Source organism: Lithobates pipiens, unplaced genomic scaffold, assembly GCF_037356315.1.
Source record: "Lithobates pipiens isolate NorthernLeopardFrog02 unplaced genomic scaffold, aLitPip1_a1.2 Scaffold_23, whole genome shotgun sequence".
Taxonomy (NCBI): Eukaryota; Metazoa; Chordata; class Amphibia; order Anura; family Ranidae; genus Lithobates; species Lithobates pipiens.
Window position 1 is genome coordinate 47,816,765 of NW_027507785.1, and position 20,041 is coordinate 47,836,805.

At 46.0% G+C, this 20,041-nt stretch overlaps 1 protein-coding gene across 1 annotated transcript in view; it reads right to left on the reverse strand.

Moving 5' to 3' along the window:
* The window catches only part of RNF123 (ring finger protein 123), a gene marked incomplete at its 5' end in the record, with an annotated part of 258,140 nt that extends 238,099 nt beyond the window's left edge, over positions 1-20,041 (reverse strand). Inside the window, 19 exon segments of the mRNA XM_077451069.1 lie at positions 401-593; positions 693-799; positions 886-987; positions 1,079-1,199; positions 2,889-2,960; positions 5,612-5,673; positions 5,785-5,884; positions 7,425-7,542; positions 7,801-7,874; positions 13,508-13,600; positions 14,758-14,883; positions 16,450-16,554; positions 16,632-16,740; positions 17,051-17,182; positions 17,267-17,334; positions 18,147-18,233; positions 18,539-18,624; positions 19,815-19,869; positions 19,976-20,041. Of these exon segments, the coding sequence (XP_077307195.1) occupies positions 401-593; positions 693-799; positions 886-987; positions 1,079-1,199; positions 2,889-2,960; positions 5,612-5,673; positions 5,785-5,884; positions 7,425-7,542; positions 7,801-7,874; positions 13,508-13,600; positions 14,758-14,883; positions 16,450-16,554; positions 16,632-16,740; positions 17,051-17,182; positions 17,267-17,334; positions 18,147-18,233; positions 18,539-18,624; positions 19,815-19,869; positions 19,976-20,041 (1,876 nt within the window).

The following is a 20,041-nucleotide window of genomic DNA, read 5'->3' on the forward strand; positions in this document are numbered from 1 at the left end:
GCTCCTCCTAGGCCACACCGGCTGACACGTTTCGCCCCATTTCAGGGCTTTATTGTAGTCAGAGGGCGTGGCCTAGGAGAAGCCAAGAACGGGGCCATTTTCACTTTATATCCCACTCTGAGCTGGTGATGTGCGGCATCCATCACTCCTTACATCAGAGTCACTCTTACATCAGGTTCCCACCAGAGTCCCCCCCCCCCCCTTACATGCCTATCAAGGTCCCCTCTTACATCAGAGGGCAAGATAAAAAGCTTTCAGCAGGCCGCAGTTTGCAGACCCCTGATCTATGTCAACATTTCAGCTTTTCCTAAGGAGCCCAGACATATTGAAAATCTTCAACAGCTACATTGCAATTTCTGTGTCTTCCCCAGAACCCTCACCTACAGCCCCACACACTCACTGTCATCTTCCGTACGCTGCTCCAGGCTCAGACTTCGCACTTTCATCTTCTCCAGGGTGCCAAGAGGTCGCCGGGGGTTCATGAGACTGACTGCTGCAGTGCTCAGGAACCGGTTTGCTCTCCCGAGGGTTGGGGAACTCAGCCAGCTGGGCCGGGCAAGGGCACCCCCAATGGCCTGGGCAGCAGAGGGTCTCTAAAGAGAAGGAAATTTACTTTGCATTAATATTTAAGGACATGCTGACCGGCGGCTGCAATGCATTCATTTACAATGCCGGGTCTCCTCTTCCTGTACCTGTCCCGTCAAACTGGCCGATTCATCTTCCTCCTCCAGGTCATCCATAGTGACTGCCTGCAGTTCTGATGGATCTATCACTATGTTGGCTTTGGAAGACAGGTCATCTGAGGATAGAACATATGAGAAGATGTTTAAACCTTCAGCACCAATGATGACCATTGACCATCCTCACACCCAACGCCTCCCTCACCTTTCAGCGTCTTCCTCAGGTGTGAAAGAAGTCCCCCGAGCCTTTGCAGGTCAAAATAATCCACCTTTCCGTTGTAGAAGAGCTGCGGGGGCACATAGGCATCTGCAGGCCCAAGAAAATGAGAAGGCCAAGCGTTAGACAAGCCCTTCAGTATGTGTAACATCATTATATACTATAGGCTAGAAAGCTTTACCTTCACTGCTGCGGGCCGAGGGGTTCCGGACATGAAATTCATCCCAACTGGCTCGCAGGGCAGTGATTAGACGGTGGAGGAAGCACACCATGTACTCGGGGGGGCAGAGAACTGTAGGATTCTGGAAAGATAAATATCACCCACATTATATGGGACAGCACAAAGGTTTAGTGGTTGGCATTTCTGCCCTACAGCACTGGGGTCCTCAATTTGAGTCCTGGGGTCAGGACACTGTCTGCATGGAGTTTGCATGTTGTTCCTGTGCTTGTGTGGGTTTCCTCCCACACTCTAAAGACATGCTGATAAGTTAATTTGTTCCCGTCTATAAAAAATGTAACCTAGTATGATATTCTACTGAGCACAGGGTCGCTGATAAGGGGCTAGCAATCTGCCTTCCTGTAAAGGGCCCAGGCCCCATAAGTTCAACAAGGGGGACCCAGAGCAGCAGGAGGGGCCAAATTACTGGAACTAATCCCCTCCTCTGTGGCCCTCCTTATGTTTACAATGCTTTAGTTTGTGAATGAACAGGGAGCCTGTGAATCAACAGGGAGCCTCTGTACAGAGTGCTTCCTGTTCATTCACTCTGCAGCTGAGGCTACAGAGGAAAGACTGAGAAATCCATTTCCTCAATCTTTTTATTTGTTTTAAAAGTGAGACATCGGTTGTGTTTTGTTTAGACCCCTGATATTTCCCCAAACCCCCACAGGGCTGTTAAAAAAAAAAAAATTACTTAAAAAGTAATAAATAAATAAATAATAAAAAAAAAAACTTAAGAGCTAATTTTCACAGGTATTCTGGTTGCATGAATGAGCTGTTCGTTAATGCGGCTAGAGCCGCCGGGTTTGCTGTTCTGTCAGCAAGACTGTATGGGGGCCCCACGATTTCTAACAGCAGCCCTGACTGAGTGTGTCCAAGATGGCTGCCTCATCACTGATAAAGTACTTTGAGCCCTTAGGGAGAAAATTGCAAGGAGGAGGAGAAAGGAGAAAGGGAGAAGAAGGGAGGAGGAAGAAGGAAGGAGGAGGAAGAAGGAAGGAGGAGGAAGAAGGAAGGAGGAGGAAGAAGGAAGGAGGAGGAAGAAGAAGGAAGGAGGAGGAAGAAGAAGGAAGGAGGAGGAAGAAGAAGGAAGGAGGAGGAAGAAGAAGGAAGGAGGAGGAAGAAGGAAGAAGGAGGAAGAAGGAGGAGGGAGGATTTTCTGTAGAATGCAATATATGACCACTTGGGGGCACTCTGTACACAGATACAGAGCGCCACCCAGAAACGTAACTTCCTGCTCATGTGATTGGCTCACTGACTTTCCCAGAAGTCTGCACTAAGAGACAAGTCCGATTTTGGGCATCCCCTGCAACATAAATGTAATTTTTGATGAGATACTCCCAAAAGGGAAATAATGTCTTAAGGGATGCAGACTCTACCACTTTCCCCATTGGAAACCTGCAAATGCAGCAGCTGCTCGATAATTATAAAATCACTCCCACTAGATTCACTTCGCAAATGGACACATAGAAACAGCTATTTCTTCAGAACGACAAAAAAAAAAAAATAAAAAAAATAAAATAAAAAAAAAGGTAGAAATCTGCAACAAAGTTTGGTAAAATCCCTGCAATGTACAGAGATCCCCCCCAACAAAAGTGGAGTTAGGCCTCGTGTACACATAAGCCTACTCTGACCGCCGGACAAGGGAGAAAATGCAAAACCACAATTTTGCAGCCGGCGGTCAAAACATTCCTATCCTGCACGCAATTCTTCTGCATTCAGGAGATTGTAGACAATCGGGCTCCTCCAACCCCCGTGTAGGATGGACACTCACCCCTCTGTTGCTGGCATTTTCTTGAAGAAATTTGCGGAACTTGTTGAGGAAGATGTAGCGGGATGCTTCTCCCTGCGACAGAGACAGCGTCATGTGTGATTGGTTATATTATTAACCCCTTGTTTACACAAAGTGCTAAATTCTATGGTCCAAAATACTGAAAAGAATTATTATTTGGTGTTTATGTAAAGAAATTAATGCGTTACCATACCCAGGAGCCTGCAGTCACTATATCTGATCTCTCACAGTACACAGAACATTGAAACGCCAATTATTTTAATAAATATAAACCCGCCATATACCTTTTCTCATCGGTAGTATATAGCAGTCTTGTGACTCCTATCAGTGTCTGGTTAAAGCTTGTAGGAGTTTTCACTCTCCTCTGACTATCCTATGAGGCTGCAGGCCCCTTGACCCTCTTGTCTGGACTGGCTCTGTGCTGAGCACTCAAAAAAAAAAAAAAAAAAAAAAAAAACACACACACTCTATCTAGCAATACACACCAAACTGAGCATGTGCAGAGTGACTCCTAAGGCTCTGTCTTATGGGGAGTTGGATTGGGGACGGTGGAAGAAGGGGGAGGATCAGTAAAGACAGGATCAAACATTGTTTGCACAATGCAGAGAATTAACCCCTTAGGTTCCACGGTGAGTAGAACAAGCATGCTTTACTGTATATACAGTCTGATTTTACTGTTGTGCGTTTTGTTTTGTTTTTGCTTTTTTGTTAAACCCACAACCCCATACTACACATGCTCAAAGAATCTTCAGCAAAGTACATAGGAGGTAGGTAGTACATCCTATTCATCTTCTCCACTGGACCGCTTTCCCTCCCCCAAAAACTTGCCAGCAATTTCTGCCTATCACAATGAGAGTTACGCTGTCAAAAAAAACAGACACAGCATTTATAAACATTGTTTAGGGCTAATGCACACTATTTGCGGTGACAGAAATTTTACTGCAGTGTAAAAACCACCTGTGACCGCCAGGAAACAACCGTTTCCCATTAACACAGCGCTGCAGCGTACCGCTGTAAAATGCAGACATGCAGCATTTTAGCGCAGCGCACTGTGCCGAATCGCACTTCAAATGTAAAACAGCGCAGCTCGCTGTCCTACACTGTGGTGAATGAAGTGTACACTTTACATAAAGTTTATCGAAAAAAAAAAAAAAAAAAAAAAAAGGAGGACGACGACGTGTGATGCCCTGAATCTCACACCACACTGCCCCCTACCACAGCCGAAACACATAGCCGTCAGAGCGGTGAATCGCACCGGCGGCTCCGCACTATAGTGTAAATTTACCCTTAGATGGGGGATAAAGGGCTCATTCACAACCGGCGCAGTGGAATGTGTTTTTGAACTCATTTCCCACTGTAGATATAGTCCGAAATCCATGTTATCTATAGGACATCCACATTCACACCATTGCAGTACAGCAAATTAAAGTGATTGTAAAGTCTTGTTTGTTTTTTTCTTTTAGTAACAAACATATTATACTTACCAGCCTTGTGTAATAGTTTTGCACAGAGCATCCCCGATCCTCTTCTTCTATGGTCCCTCTTCGCTGCTCCTGGCCTCTCCCCTCCTGTGCCCCCCCCCCTCACACAGCAAGGATCTTGCTATGGGGGGGGGGGGGCACCCAACCTGAGTCACAGCTCCCTGTGTCCATCCAGACACAGACCCCTGGCCCAACCCCCCTCTCTCTCTCTCTGACTGGCTAACTGACAGCTTCGGGAGCCAGTGGCGCCACTGCTCTATCTCAGCCAATCAGAAGGAGAGTCACAGATGGCTAAGACACTTGTAGAAATCACTGGAGAGAGATGGGGCTCAGGTAAGTAATTAGGGGGGGGGGGCTGCTACACACAGAAGGTTTTTATCTTAACGCATAGAATGCACCTTCTGCCTTTACAACTCCTTTAGGCACAGCAAGCTGCATTTTTTTCACAATTCAAAACGCATTTAAACACCCGTAAAATTCAACACAATGAAGCCCGTGTAATAAAAAGGTATATGGCGGGTTTATATTTACTAAAATAAATGGAATTTCCATGTTCTGTGTACTATTTTATTTTCCTAACCATTAATATTCTTTTCGCCCCCCCCCCCCCTCCCCATTTGTATTATTTGGTTTCTTTTCTTTTTTTTTTTCCATAAGAGTCACATTACACCCCCCGTTTACACTGGTGTGATCTGTCATGTTCCAAATCGCATGACAAGTCGCAGCCCATTGTCGGCAATGGAACCATTCATGAGTCGCACCGATTATGAAAAAGGTTCCTGCTTTTTGCCGATTTCATTGCGACTTGCATGGACTTCTTTTAAAATTAAAGTTGCCCATTTCAAAAGCCGCACCGGTGTAAAAAAGGGCTAAAGCTCAAAATTAAAAATAAATAAAACCTTTATTTGTTATTTTGCAAATATTTTTATAATGCTTTGTACCAGAATCATAACTTTACTCTCATTTGAAACAGGATAAACTACAGAGTATAACATTTTTATTTACAAAAAAAAAAAAAAAAAAAAAAATTATATATATATATATATATATATATATATATATATATATATATATATATATATATATATATATATATATATATATATATATATATATATATACACACATACACACACACACACACACATATATACATATCTACTCCACCCAAAGTGTGATATACAATATGTGTAATGGGGATGACCTCCAGGGGGGCTCACTTACCCCTCCCTTGTCCTTGTTGTTGAGCAAAAGCCTCAAAATCTGAACCTGCAGCTCCTCCACGACTGAAACAAAAAAGACAAAAATATTGAAATTAATCTAAGGTCATGCTGCCCCCAAATACCCAGGTCATCACCTGACCAATACAAAATTACTAGAAGTCACATGAACATTACCTTCAATGCGTTTCTTAAGTCGCATACAACCACGCTCATACGCCCTCCTCCGGAGCCGCTCCTCTCCGCTCTCCTCCAATGGGTCTTTTATTTCTTTTCCCTGTGGAATATATTTAGAGCCATAAAAAATGTACAAACAATTACTGTGTGACTGTAGTGGGACATTAGAGTGTAAGCTCCTCTGATGCAAAGACTGATGTAACTGGTTCAGTGTTCTCTGTACAGCACTGTGGTATATGTCAGAGCTATGTAAATGTATAATTATAATAGTGTGTGACTGGGGGGGGAAGATTAGATTGTAAGCTCCTCTGATGCAGAGACTGATGTAACTAGCTCAGTGCTCTCTGTACAGCACTGTGGTATATGTCAGAGCTATATAAAATGTATAATAATAATAATAATAATAATAATAATAATAGTATGAGACTGTGGGGGGACATTAGATTGCAAACTCCTCTGGTACAGAGACTAATGTGACTGACTCAGTGTTCTCTGTACAGCACTGCAGTATATGTCAGAGCTATATAAATGTACAATAATAGTGTGCGACTGTGGCAGGGACATTAGAGTGTAATCTCCTCTGAGACAGTCACCTTAGTCTGTACACCAATGTTCTCTGTACAGCACTGCGGTATATGTCAGAGCTATAGAAAATAATAATAATGTGTGACTGTGGGGGGAACATTAGAGTGTAAGCTCCTCTGGTACAAAGGCTGATCTGACTGGCTTATTGATTTCTGTACAGCACTGCAGTATATGACAGAGGTATATAAATGTATAATTATTATAGTGTATGACTGTGGGAGGACATTAGAGTGCAAGCTCCTCTGGTGTACAGACTAAGGAGACAGCCTTAATGTTCTCTGCACAGTACCATGGTATATATGTCAGAGCTAATATAAGCGTATAATATTATTATTATTATTATTATTATTAATAATATTAATAGTGTGTGACTGTGGGGGGACATTAGAGTGTAAGCTCCTCTGGTACAGAGACTGATGTGACTGGCTCAGTGTTCTCTGTACAGCACTGCGGTATATGTCAGAGCTATATAAATGTATAATTATAATAGTGTATGACTGTGGGGGGACATTAGAGTGTAAGCTCCTCTTGTGTATAGACTAAGGTAATGGACTCAGTGTTTTCTGTACAGCACCATGGTATATGTCAGAGCTATACAAGTGTATAATAATAATGTGTGACTGTGAGGGAGGGGACATTAGAGTGTAAGCTCCTCTGATGCAGAGACTGATGTACCTGGCTCAGTGTTCTCTGTACAGCGCTGTAATATATGTCAGAGCTATATAAAATGTATAATAATAATAATAATAATGTGTGGCTGGGGGGGGGGGGGGGGGGGGGGGGGACGACAGACGTTAGAGTGTAAGCTCCCCTGGTACAGAGACTGATGTGACTGACTGTGTTCTCTGAACAGCACTGCGGTATATGTCAGAGATATATAAATTGTACATTAGTGTATGACTGTGGCAGGGACATTAGAGTGTAAGCTCCTCTGGTGGTGAGTGGCTCAATGTTCTCTGTACAGCACTGCGGTATATGTCAGAGCTCTTTAAAAATGTATAAAATGAAATGAGTGAGGAGACACCAGCGATGATGATCTGTAGTCTCGGGGTCACCTCTTTGTTGAATCGGTTCGGCCACCACGTAGTTGGGATCAGCTCCTGTAGACCGGCCTCCTCCACCCGCAATGGACTCTTAATGAAGAAGAATACTACCGACCGGAGGACATCGAATCTACAATATGCAGAGTTAAGGGTGGAATTCTTTTATATCTATAGTACTGACCACTATAAAAAAGGGCTGTATTTAGGGAAGTCACCAGAGTACCCAGTAAAAACCAACAGAGATAAAAAAAAATAAGTGAAGAATGAGAGAGACAGTGATAGCGGCACTTTGCTCCGGATCACACAAGGAAGCTGTACTCACACACCGCATGCTGTGGGACTCTCATGTCTGTATGGAGGACTCATGAATAATGAGTTTGAAGGATACAGAACATTGCTGAGCAGGTACTTCCGAGACTTCTCGTGTCTCAGGATGGCGATTGTCAGACGCAAGTAGTGAATCTGTGGAAAAAAAAAAAAAAGGAAATGGCATTCATCAATGCAACAAAGCACTTACTATATCCAAAATCCAATCATCTCTCCTGCTTTTCATTTTTATAGTGCTACTAAATGTTAAGTCACTCCAATCTCAAAATAAAAAAATAAAAAGAATATAATGCTGTGAACGAATGTAATGTACATACTGATAATCAGAAAATGTCTGTTTGCTTATGTGTATACATGTTTCTATGCGACTCCTTACTTATTATGTAGTATACAGATTGGCTCTCTGTTTGGAACTAAAGATGGCATCTACACCCTACATCCCACGCATTAGAAGAATGCATACATGACGACAGAACCAGCTTCAAATCAACCTTCAAACATCAAGTTTCTCCATTTCTCTTGTATTTCAACCAATGAGATGTACCTATTAGACTGACATAGCAATGACGTATCTCTGTGTATAAAACATTAACACCGATGTCTTGGAGTATCCTTTCTTACAGTTACTGTCAGCCAGGGATAGATTGGTGCAATTTAAAATAGTACATAGGGCAGTGTTGGCGAACCTTGGCACCCCAGATGTTTTGGAACTACATTTCCCATGATGCTCATGCACACTGCAGTGTAGTGGAGCATCATGGGTAATGTAGTTCCAAAACATCTGGGGTGCCAAGGTTTGCCATCACTGACATAGGGTATATTACACTCCGCAACATCTTCACAGAATCTATCCATCTGTCCCTGCCTCCTGTTGGAGATGCATCTCACTTTCGGCAGATTTTATACACATGATCTGGAGCTGTCCTCAGATAGCTAGTTTTTGGGTGGAGGTGACTAGTTTTATTTTGACTGTTACCACCGTTAATATACCGTTATCTGTAGAGGTATGCCTCTTAGGATTGGTCGGGTCGCTGGCTCCACGCCGAGCGCTCAGAACACTCCTGGGCTTGTTGCTATACTATGCCCGTAAGTCTATTGTGCTTAAATGGAAGGGCCCCGGTAGCCCCATCTGTTAATTTCTGGAAGAGTTTAGTGAATACGGCTCTTCCACTATACAAGGCCACCTATCTGTCGAGCGGCTGCGGTGTTAAATTTCATACAATATGGGACATATGGACGGAGTCGCGTGACGCCAACGCTGACTCGAATTCTGACTGACAGAATTCCATTATTTACGGGGGCAGTAAGGGATTAGTGGGTGGAGAGTAATGCTTATACATTTCATCCTGGGTCTGATTGTAGTCTGCAGTAGAGAATGGGCGAAATTGGTAGCTATCCTATGAGATGTACAGTGGTGCTAGAGCGTACGATGGGTTTTTGGATGTACACGCCGGTGGCGGTATGTCGGGTGGGGGGAGGGGACGTTTTTTGGTTGTTCCCTGATTGTTGACTCAGGGGGGTTTTGTAGTAATCAGCCTGGGTATGCCCAATAGGCTGTAAGTTGTTTTATATTTTACTTGCAAATCAATAAAAATAATTAACCACTTTCAGACCGGACCATTTTGCTGGTAAATGACCAGAGGTCTTTTTACACTTTGGCACTGCGCTGCTTTAACTGGTAATTGCGCGGTCATGCAATGTTGTACCCAAACAAAATTTGCGTTCTTTTCTTCCCACAAATAGAGCTTTCTTTTGATGGTATTTGATTGCCTCTGCGATTTTTATTTTTTGTGATATAAACGTAAAAAGACCGCAAATTTTGAAAAAAAATGATATTTTCTACTTTTTGTTATTAGAAAAATCCAATAAACTCAATTTTAGTCATACATTTAGGCCAAAATGTATTCAGCCACATGTCTTTGGTAAAAAAAAAGTCAATAATTGTATATTTATTGGTTTGCGCAAAAGTTGTCACATCTACAATCTAAGGTACGTTTTCTGGAATTTACGCAGCTTTTAGTTTACGACTGCCTATCTCATTTCTTGAGGTGCTAAAATGGCAGGGCAGTACAAAACCCCCCCAAATGACCCCATTTTGGAAAGTAGACCCCCTAAGGAAATTGATAAGAGGCATGTTGAGCCCATTGAAAATTTTATTTTTTTGCCTCAAGCGATTGAATAATGACAAAAAAAAAAATTTTTTTTTTTTTTTTTTTTACACAAAGTTGTCACTAAATGATATATTGCTCATGCATGCCATGGGCATATGTGAAATGACACCCCAAAATAAATTCTGCTGCTTCTCCTGAGTACGGGGATACCACATATGTGGGACTTTTTGGGAGCCTAGCCGCGTACGGGGCCCCGAAAACCAAGCACCGCCTTCTGGCTTTCTAAGGGCGTAAATTTCTGAGTTCACTTCTCACTACCTATTACAGTTTTGAAGGCCATAAAATGCCAAGATGGCACAAAACCCCCACAAATGACCCCATTTTAGAAAGTAGACACCCCAAGCTATTTGCTGAGAGGCATATTGAGTCCATGGAATATTTTATATTTTGCCACAAGTTGCGGGAAAATTACAAACTTTTTTTTTTTTTTTCACAAAGTTGTCACTAAATGATATATTGCTCACGCATGCCATGGGCATATGTGAAATTACACCCCAAAATAAATTCTGCTGCTTCTCCTGAGTACGGGGATACCACATATGTGGGACTTTTTGGGAGCCTAGCCGCGTACAGGGCCCCGAGAACCAAGCACCACCTTCAGGCTTTCTAAGGGCGTTACAGTTTTGAAGGCCATAAAATGCCAAGATGGCACAAACCCCCCCCAAATGACCCCATTTTAGAAAGTAGACACCCCTAAATTTAGGGGTACACTAGTGAGACTAGGTAATAAATGGCGGGTGCCCTGAAACTATAAAAAAAATAACTAACCAACCAGCGTCACCTGTAACAGTTATATGGTGATCACTGGTGAAAGGGTTAACTAGGGGGCAATCAGGGGGCTTTATGCGGTAGTATATGGGGGTCCCTGGCGCTATAAAAAGCTGCGGCGAACCTAAATACCTACCTGCCTAACTAGCGTCACCTGTGACACTAATACAGCGATCAGAAAAACGATCGCTTATTAGGCTGGGTTCACACTGGTGCGATGCGGGAACGCCACGAATGCGCGGCGGGTTCCCGCATCGCATGCCTCCCGGCGGCAGTTCACACTGCCCTATGCGAACTGCTGGGAGTGTCAGTGAAATGTTAATGACACCCCCAGATCAGTTCGCATATCGCAGTGCGATCTGCAAACTTGGATCGCATGGTGTGAACACCCATGCGATCCGATTCTGCTGCGGACCAAAAAAAGGGTCCCGTGCGAGTTTGCGGCGGGTGCGACACGAATTCAGCCATACTATCTGTATAGCTGAACTCGAATCGCACAGAGATCGGATGTGATTTGCACTGCAGTGCGGTGCGAATCACATCCGTTCTCATAAACCGCTGCAATGTGAACCCAGCCTTAGTGACACTGGCGACGGGGGGTGATCACGGGGTTAAACCTTTATTGGGGGGGTTAGGGGGGTACCTTAGAACTAAAGGGGGCTAACCCTAACTGCCCTAACAGTTATTACAGTCACAAATGACACCCGCCAGGTGATCAGGGGGTTAAACCTTTATTATTAGGTAATAAATGGCGGGTGCCCTGAAACTATAAAAAAATAACTAACCAACCAGCGTCACCTGTAACAGTTATATGGTGATCACTGGTGAAAGGGTTAACTAGGGGGCAATCAGGGGGCTTTATGCGGTAGTATATGGGGGTCCCTGGCGCTATAAAAAGCTGCGGCGAACCTAAATACCTACCTGCCTAACTAGCGTCACCTGTGACACTAATACGGCGATCAGAAAAATGATCGCTTATTAGGCTGGGTTCACACTGGAGCGATGCGGGAACGCCACGAATGCGCGGCGGGTTCCCGCATCGCATGCCTCCCGGTGGCAGTTCACACTGCCCTATGCGAACTGCTGGGAGTGTCAGTGAAATGTTAATGACACCCCCAGATCAGTTCGCATATCGCAGTGCGATCTGCAAACTTGGATCGCATGGTGTGAACACCCATGCGATCCGATTCTGCTGCGGACCAAAAAAAGGGTCCCGTGCGAATTTGCGGCGGGTGCGGCGAATGGCTGAACTCGAATCGCACAAAGATCGGATGTGATTTGCACTGCAGTGCGGTGCGAATCACATTCGTTCTCATAAACCGCTGCAATGTGAACCCAGCCTTAGTGACACTGGCGACGGGGGGTGATCACGGGGTTAAACCTTTATTGGGGGGGTTGGGGGGGTACATTAGAACTAAAGGGGGCTAACCCTAACTGCCCTAACAGTTATTACAGTCACAAATGACACCAATGCAAAAAAAAAAAAAAAAAAAAAATGACATTGGTGTCACTGTGACTGGGGGGCAGGGGTAATTGGGGGGGTGATCGGGGGGGTGTGAGTGTGCCTGGCATGTTCTACTGTGTGTGTAGAGTGTTGGTGCAACTCACCGATCCGCTCTCCTCCGTGTCGGAACGAAAAATACCGACACGGAGGAGAGAATACATCACTTCCTCTCCTGTGTTTACATTACAGGAGAGGAAGTGATGTCACGGGGGATTCCTATTCGTCGGGAGCGATCGCGAGGGGGTGGCCATGAACGAATGGCCGTCCCCTCGTCCGGGATCGCTCCCGCACGAATACCGACCGCCGCAGGCACCGGGCGGGGGCCCGATCGGGCCCCCGACCCGGGGGAAGGCAGGGACGTACATGTACGCCCATATGCCTGCCCGTGCCATGCTGTCGACGTACATCGTCGTGCGGCGGTCGGGAAGTGGTTAAAAAAAAAAAAAAAAAAACACACATTAACACCGCCCAGGAATAAACCAGAAGTGTAAGAAGTAACCGATCTGATCGCTGCATCTGAGAGTTTTGCTTCTAGAATGCATGCATGTACACACTTCTTAGAAACAGCAGCAGTTAAGGACTACAATCTAGTTCAAGGTTATCTATTACAATTGGCGCCCGAACAGGGACCTTCAGGCTTTCGATCGAAGGGAGACCGCATTCCAGGACCGAACAGCTGAGCAAGGGGGTTAAGCGCGCAGCCCTAACAGTACGGTAAGCATATTTATTCTTACCACTGTACAACTTCTCCGATCGGGCCAGTTGATTTTGTCTTGTTGGCTCCTTTAGATTGCACAAAGAGGCAGGTAACTTATTTCTCACCTGGGGCTGTTTTACCGAACCTGCCAATGGTTTTCTGCTGACTGTATTATCTGCTCAGTGTCCGTCCTGCAACAAACGTCTATAAACGGTTTTCTCAGGTGAGCGGCTCCTGAGGGTTATCTCAGCTGCTGGAGCTTTGCAGTTCAAAGGATGACAGGTGTAGTGTTGTAATGTCCTGTTCTAAATGTTTATGTGGATTAATGTTTGACATCAATGTGAGTAGCTGGGGTTTGATAAAAGTAATTTCCAGATCTCCTCTCAGATCCCAACTTAAAAGATTGTGTTTTCTGGATATCCCCACTCCCTCCGCATTGGCATATGCAGGCTCACCTGTGGTGCTGCGCTGCAATTGAGGATAGTTTGGGGAAACGGTGATATAAAAAAAAAAAAAAAAAAAGAAGGTAGCCATCTATAAAGCAAAAGGCAGGAGCAATACGTCCCAAGAGTATGCAACCTAATTACTGGATGCCCCTACCAGTGCCTAATGGGCAGCAGACACTGACCTGCAGCCCCAGATCGGGGACGATCGGAGAGAAGCGATACGCTCGGAGGAGAGACATCATTAGCTGTTTCAGACACTCGTGGATCTCGTAGTCCTGGTGGGATAGGGAAGGTTAATGAGGATGTGCAGCACTTCCACTACTCGCTCACTAGAGGGAGCTCTGAATCACGTCCAGCACTTCCTCTACTCACTCACTAGAGAGCTCTTGCTCACCTGCAGCACTTCCATGCATCATTTACTAGAGGGAGCTCTCAATCACATCCAGCACTTCCACTACTCGCTCGCTAGAGGGAGCTCTCACTTACCTGCATCTTTCACTAGAAAGAGCTCTCAATCACATCTACACTTCCACTACTCGCTCACTAGAGGGAGCTCTCGCTCACCTGCAGCACTCCCATGCATCTTTCGCTAGAGGGAGCTCTCAATCAAGTCCAGTACTTCCACTACAGGGAGCTCTCACTCACCTGCATCTTTCACAAGAGGGAGCTCTCACTTACCCGTGTTTCATCAGATTAGGCAACCCATCCGATTTTGAAACGGTAGAGACGTTCCGCCACCGCTGCCATCTTGCTACACCCCCACACACGTCCACAGTAAGGATACCGTGGCAAGCGGACATCTTGTTACACCCACCGGAGTCTGCCATTTCACACTTATTTTTACCACTAAAAACAGAGCTTAAATAGTGATATATAGGTTTTGGAAATCCGTATGACTGTTTTGATGTTAAATTGAAAAATCAGCATTCTGTCAGATTAGCAAACCTGTGAGATCAGCATGTTTGCCGCGGCTTTTACAATTCAACATCAAAACAGTCAAGACGGATTTAAAAACACTGAATGTCACTATAGAAGATCCGTTTAGTGGTTAGAATAAGTGTGAAATGCCAGACTTCGGTGGGTGTAACAAGATGTCCGCTTGCCACCTTCTCAGTGTATCCTTATTGTGGATGACTGCAGGGTGTAGCAAGATGGCAGCGACAAAACATCACTTCCGTTACAAATTCTGACAGGTCGCCGAATCTAACAAAACACCTGCTGCACTTCCATGCATCTTTCACTAGAGGGTGCTCTCAATCACTTCCACTTCTCCCTCAATAGAGGGAGCTTTTACTCATCTACAGCAAGTCTACACATGCATTCACTAACCTCCAGCACTTCCACTACCCCCTCATTAGAGGGAGCTCTCACGCACCTGTAGCTTACCTACAGCATTTCCATGCATCTTTCAATAGAGGGAGCACTCACTTACCTCCATCAGCAGCCACATGAGATCCAGGAGATGCTCTATTAAGGGGTGCTCTCCTACTGCACCCCCTCCTGCCAAAATACCGAGGAGATAGTTCATGAGGACGTCCTCCACCAGGTAGACCTTACACTGTACACCGCCCATACACAAGAGGGAGACGCAGACATAAAAGTAACAATTAATAAAAACACAGAAAAAAGTCCCAACACTTCAGTTTATTGTTCTGCGATGAAAAATCTCCTTCAGGCTTTTATAACTATAACAGTAAAGGTCTGGGTGGCAGGGATTGTATGATGATGAAGTTGGGGGGGGGGGATTCTGGAGATTAGAGGCTGTCTGGGTGGAGGTTGGGGTGGCAGGGATTGTACAATGATGGAGTTGAGGGAGGGGATACTGGAGGTCAGAGGCTGTCTGGCTGGAGGTTGGGGTATCAGGGATTGTGCAGTGATGGAGGTGAGGCTGCCTGGGTGGGGGTTGGAGATGCAGGGATGGTATGGTGATGGAGTTTTAGGATATCTCGGAGGGCAGAGGCTGTCTGGGTGGGGTGGCAGTGATTGTATGATGGAGTTGGGGTATATCTCGGAGGGCAGAGGCTGTCTGGGTGGAGGTTGGGGTGGCAGGGATTGTATGATGGAGTTGGGGTATATCTTGGAGGGCAGAGGCTGTCTGGGTAGAGGTTGGGGTGGCAGGGATTGTATGATGGAGTTGGGGTCCATCTCGGAGGGCAGAGGCTGTCTGGGTAGAGGTTGGGATCTATCTCGGAGGGCAGAGGCTGTCTGGGTAGAGGTTGGGGTGGCAGGGATTGTATGATGGAGTTGGGGTCTATCTCGGAGGGCAGAGGCTGTCTGGGTGGGGTGACAGGGATTGTATGATGGAGTTGGGGTATATCTCGGAGGGCAGAGGCTGTCTGGGTGGTAGGGATTGTATGATGGAGTTGGGGTCTATCTCGGAGGGCAGAGGCTGTCTGGGTGGAGGTTGCGGTATCAGGGGTTGTGCGATGATGGAGATGAGGCCGTCTGGGTGGGGGGATATCGGAGGTTGGGGTGGCAGGGATTGTATGATGGAGTTGGGGTATATCTCAGGGGGCAGAGGCTGTCTGGGTGGTAGGGATTGTATGATGGAGTTGGGGTCTATCTCGGAGGGCAGAGGCTGTGGTATCAGGGGTTGTACGATGATGGAGATGAGGCCGTCTGGGTGGGGGGATATCGGAGGTTGGGGTGGCAGGGATTGTATGATGGAGTTGGGGTATATCTTGGAGGGCAGAGGCTGTCTGGGTAGAGGTTGGGGTGGCAGGGATTGTATGATGGAGTTGGGGTATATCTCGGAGGGCAGAGGCTGTCTGGGTGGTAGGGATTGTATGATGGAGTTGGGGGGTCTATCTCGGAGGGCAGAGGCTGTCTGGGTGGAGGGTTGGGGTGGCAGGGAATGTATGATGGAGTTGGGGGGTCTATCTCGGAGGGCAGAGGCTGTCTGGGTGGAGGTTGCGGTATCAGGGGTTGTGCGATGATGGAGATGAGGCCGTCTGGGTGGGGGATATCGGTGGTTGGGGTAGCAGGGGTTGTGTGATGATAGAGGATAATGGAGGGTTAAAGGCTATTGGAGGCTGTCTGGGTGGGTGGGTTGGTGGAACCTGGGGTGGCAAGGATTGTATTATGATGGAGGCTGGGGATAGCAGAGGGTGGAATTTGTACTCACCATGAGCGGGGCAAAGTGGTTGAATATATGGGCCAGTGTTATCAGGACTGTTGGCTCACCCTGCAGCTGCCATGTAGACGGGTCTCTGTCTACCAGTTTCCCCTCCTGGAAAAATACAATTTTAGAATTATTCAGGACTCAGGTGATCCTCTGTCAGAGGCTCCCCACACACAACCCTATACCTGAGTGTCGATTACTGTACTCAGCACGGTCTTCAGGTACCCCAGCAGCCTCTGGGATTTCAGCAGCTCGGCTGACGGTGGGTCCTGCAGGGGCCGGAATCCCTCCACCGGATATGTGATCGAGTTGGTCAAGGAAAGAAGCAAACAATTCACACTTCACGTCAGCCAACACCGGAAGCAGGACATATCTTCTGGATCCCCACCCCAAAGCCACTTCTCTTTTAGACTGAGCCTCAGATAGGGTATCCAGAAAACATGACCTGCCGAGAACAGAGTAGGGATTTGGGCTATTCATTAACCATATAAAAACACAGATGGAACCTGAAAGTCTGATCTGATTGCATCTTGTAAAGAAAATAATGACAGCCTATAGCGATATATATAGCCTGCTATATACTAGACTACAGTGACAACAGGAAGGATATCTCAAAGGACGAGAACCGAAATTAAACGCCACGGACTCCTTGAAAGAGAGGCTTATGGCCGGGAAGTACGCCATACCGGATCCTCGGGAAATGTCACTGAAAGCGACGCCCAGACTAACGCCATTTCTGCAGAGAAAATAGAGAGCGGTGAGAGGAGACGGAGACACAGAATGGAGACCGCGCTAATCAAATCACCAGCCAATCACATACAGGCAGAAGGAGATGGTCCCTTCATCCAAGTCTATCAGACAGCTGACAATGTCCCCCGCCGCCCAGGACTGCACCGGAAACAAAAAAAAGAACAAACATGGATGTTATCGAGGAGGTAGAAAATTGACACAAGCAAAAAAATTTGAGTGCAAGCTCCCCAGACTAACTGTGTTTTCTGTACAGCACTGCGGTATATGTCAGAGCTATATAAATGTATAATAATATAATAATAATATCTCTGACATATACCGCAGTGCTGTACACAGAACACTGAGCCAATCACATCAGTCTCTGTACCAGAGGAGCTTACACTCTAATCCCCCCCCCCCCCACAGTCACACACTATTATTATACATTTATATAATAATAATAATAGTGTTGGTCCGTGGGGGACATTAGAGTGTAAGCTCCTCTGGTACAGAGACTGATGTGACTGGCTCCGTTTCCCCTGTACAGCACTGCGGTATATGTCAGAGCTATATAAGTGAATAATAATAGTGTTTGTCTGTGTGGGGGGATTAGAGTGTAAGTTCCTCTGGTACAGAGACCAATGTGACTGACTCAGTGTTCTCTATACAGCACTGCGGTATATGTCAGAGCTATACAAAATAATAATAATGGGCGACTATGACTTGACAGAGTGTAAGCTCCTCTGGTACAGAGGCTGATCTTACTGGCTCATTGATTTCTGTACAGCACTGTGGTATATGTCAGAGCTATATAAATGAATAATAATAATAATAATGTGTGACTGTGGGGCGGAGTGCAAGCTCCAATGGTGCATACAGTAATGTGAATGATACAATATTTTTGTACAGCACTGTGGTATATGTCAGTGATGCTGTATATAAAACACACACTTGGCTTGCCTGCTACTCACCTTGCCGTAGTTTGTGGTGGTCACGTTCCATTTTCTGACTCGGTTTCCATCGTACGCATAAGAGTCTGGAGTGTCCCCGACACCCTCCTGCAATAAACAGATAAGTGTGTTCAGCAGCTATCCCCGACTGGCAGGCCATTAAAATCATGTGCGTATAAAGGCAGGTGTCCCAATACTTTTGATAATATAGTGTAGCTGTTGCCTGCAGTTTAAAATACTCCTTTGTAATGTGGCTGCAGATTGTTCTACAAGTCTTCCTTCTCCTCTAGCATACTATACACAGACTTACAGATAACGATTGGTTCACCAATTTCTCACATCTGACAAACCGCGCTAAATTAGAAGCGTCATTCATAACCTACAGACTCCAATTTACAGAGATCTCCACTCACCTCCTGATTAAACCTGCAGCTCAACGTGCACCAACCAATCTGCATGAGACCCTGGGAGGAGATGAGCACCTCATAGAGCCACTTTCCTAAGGGGACAGAAAAGAGGAACAGGGTCAGGGATGAACCATACATATATTGCCTTCTCATTTTAGAGTGTAAGCCTTTTAGGGTATAGAATGCTTCAGATACAGCACCACCTTGGCCTGTTAACTCTGGGTAGGAAAATGCTTGGTGTTACATTTATCAATAATGAAACGTATTATATAGTTTGTGTCTCTGCCCCTCCCACAATAATGAGATTTCCTGCAGTAGTTTGTGTCTCTGCCCCTCCCACAATGGTGAGAGTTCCTGCAGTAGTTTGCGCCTCTGCCCCTCCCACAATGGTGAGATCTCCTGCAGTAGTTTGTGTCTCTGCCCCTCCCACAATGGTGAGATTTCCTGCAGTAGTTTGTGTCTCTGCCCCTCCCACAATGGTGATATTTGCTGCAGTAGTTTGTGTCTCTGCCCCTCCCACAATGGTGAGATTCCCTGCAGTAGTTTGCATCTCTGCCCCTCCCACAATGGTGAGATTCCCTGCAGTAGTTTGCATCTCTGCCCCTCCCAAAATGGTGAGATCTCCTGCAGTAGTTTGCGTCTCTGCCCCTCCCACAATGGTGAGATTTCCTGCAGTAGTTTGCGCCTCTGCCCCTCCTACAATGGTGAGATTTCCTGCAGTAGTTTGCGCCTCTGCCCCTCCCACAATGGTGAGATTTCCTGCAGTAGTTTGTGTCTCTGCCCCTCCCACAATGGTGAGATTTCCTGCAGTAGTTTGCGCCTCTGCCCCTCCTACAATGGTGAGATCTCCTGCAGTAGTTTGCGTCTCTGCCCCTCCCACAATGGTGAGATCTCCTGCAGTAGTTTGTGTCTCTGCCCCTCCCACAATGGGGAGATTTCCCTGCGTAGTTTGTGTCTCTGCCCCTCCCACAATGGGGAGATTTCCTGCAGTAGTTTGTGTCTCTGCCCCTCCCACAATGGTGAGATTTCAAGCAGTAGTTTGTGTCTCTGCCCCTCCCACAATGGGGAGATTTCCTGCAGTAATTTGTGTCTCTGCCCCTCCCACAATGGTGAGATCTCCTGCAGTAGTTTGTGTCTCTGCCCCTCCCACAATGATGAAATTTGTCTCTCCTGAGGCTATAATAAAAGGAGTTGGCCTTTAAATCTTCAAATAAAATGCTGCACTGGCTCTCTGTAATGAAAAAAGGTAGAAATGCACACACACTGCCTTTTCTTCACTCACCTTTAAACACGCAGGTTGTGGCCCGGATGGAGCTGAAGTTGCTGTGTCCAATAACCTGCAAGAAGAGGCATGAATAAAACCATTGTGGACAGCGCTGGCGCTCTGTGTGTCCTGCCCAGTAGGAGTGCCATAAGTAGCGGAGCACCGTACACTATACTCACCCCCAGGAGATCATCGTCTACCAGCAAGAGCCCCTCAAATCCGCTGGTGTGATCCAGGACCACGGT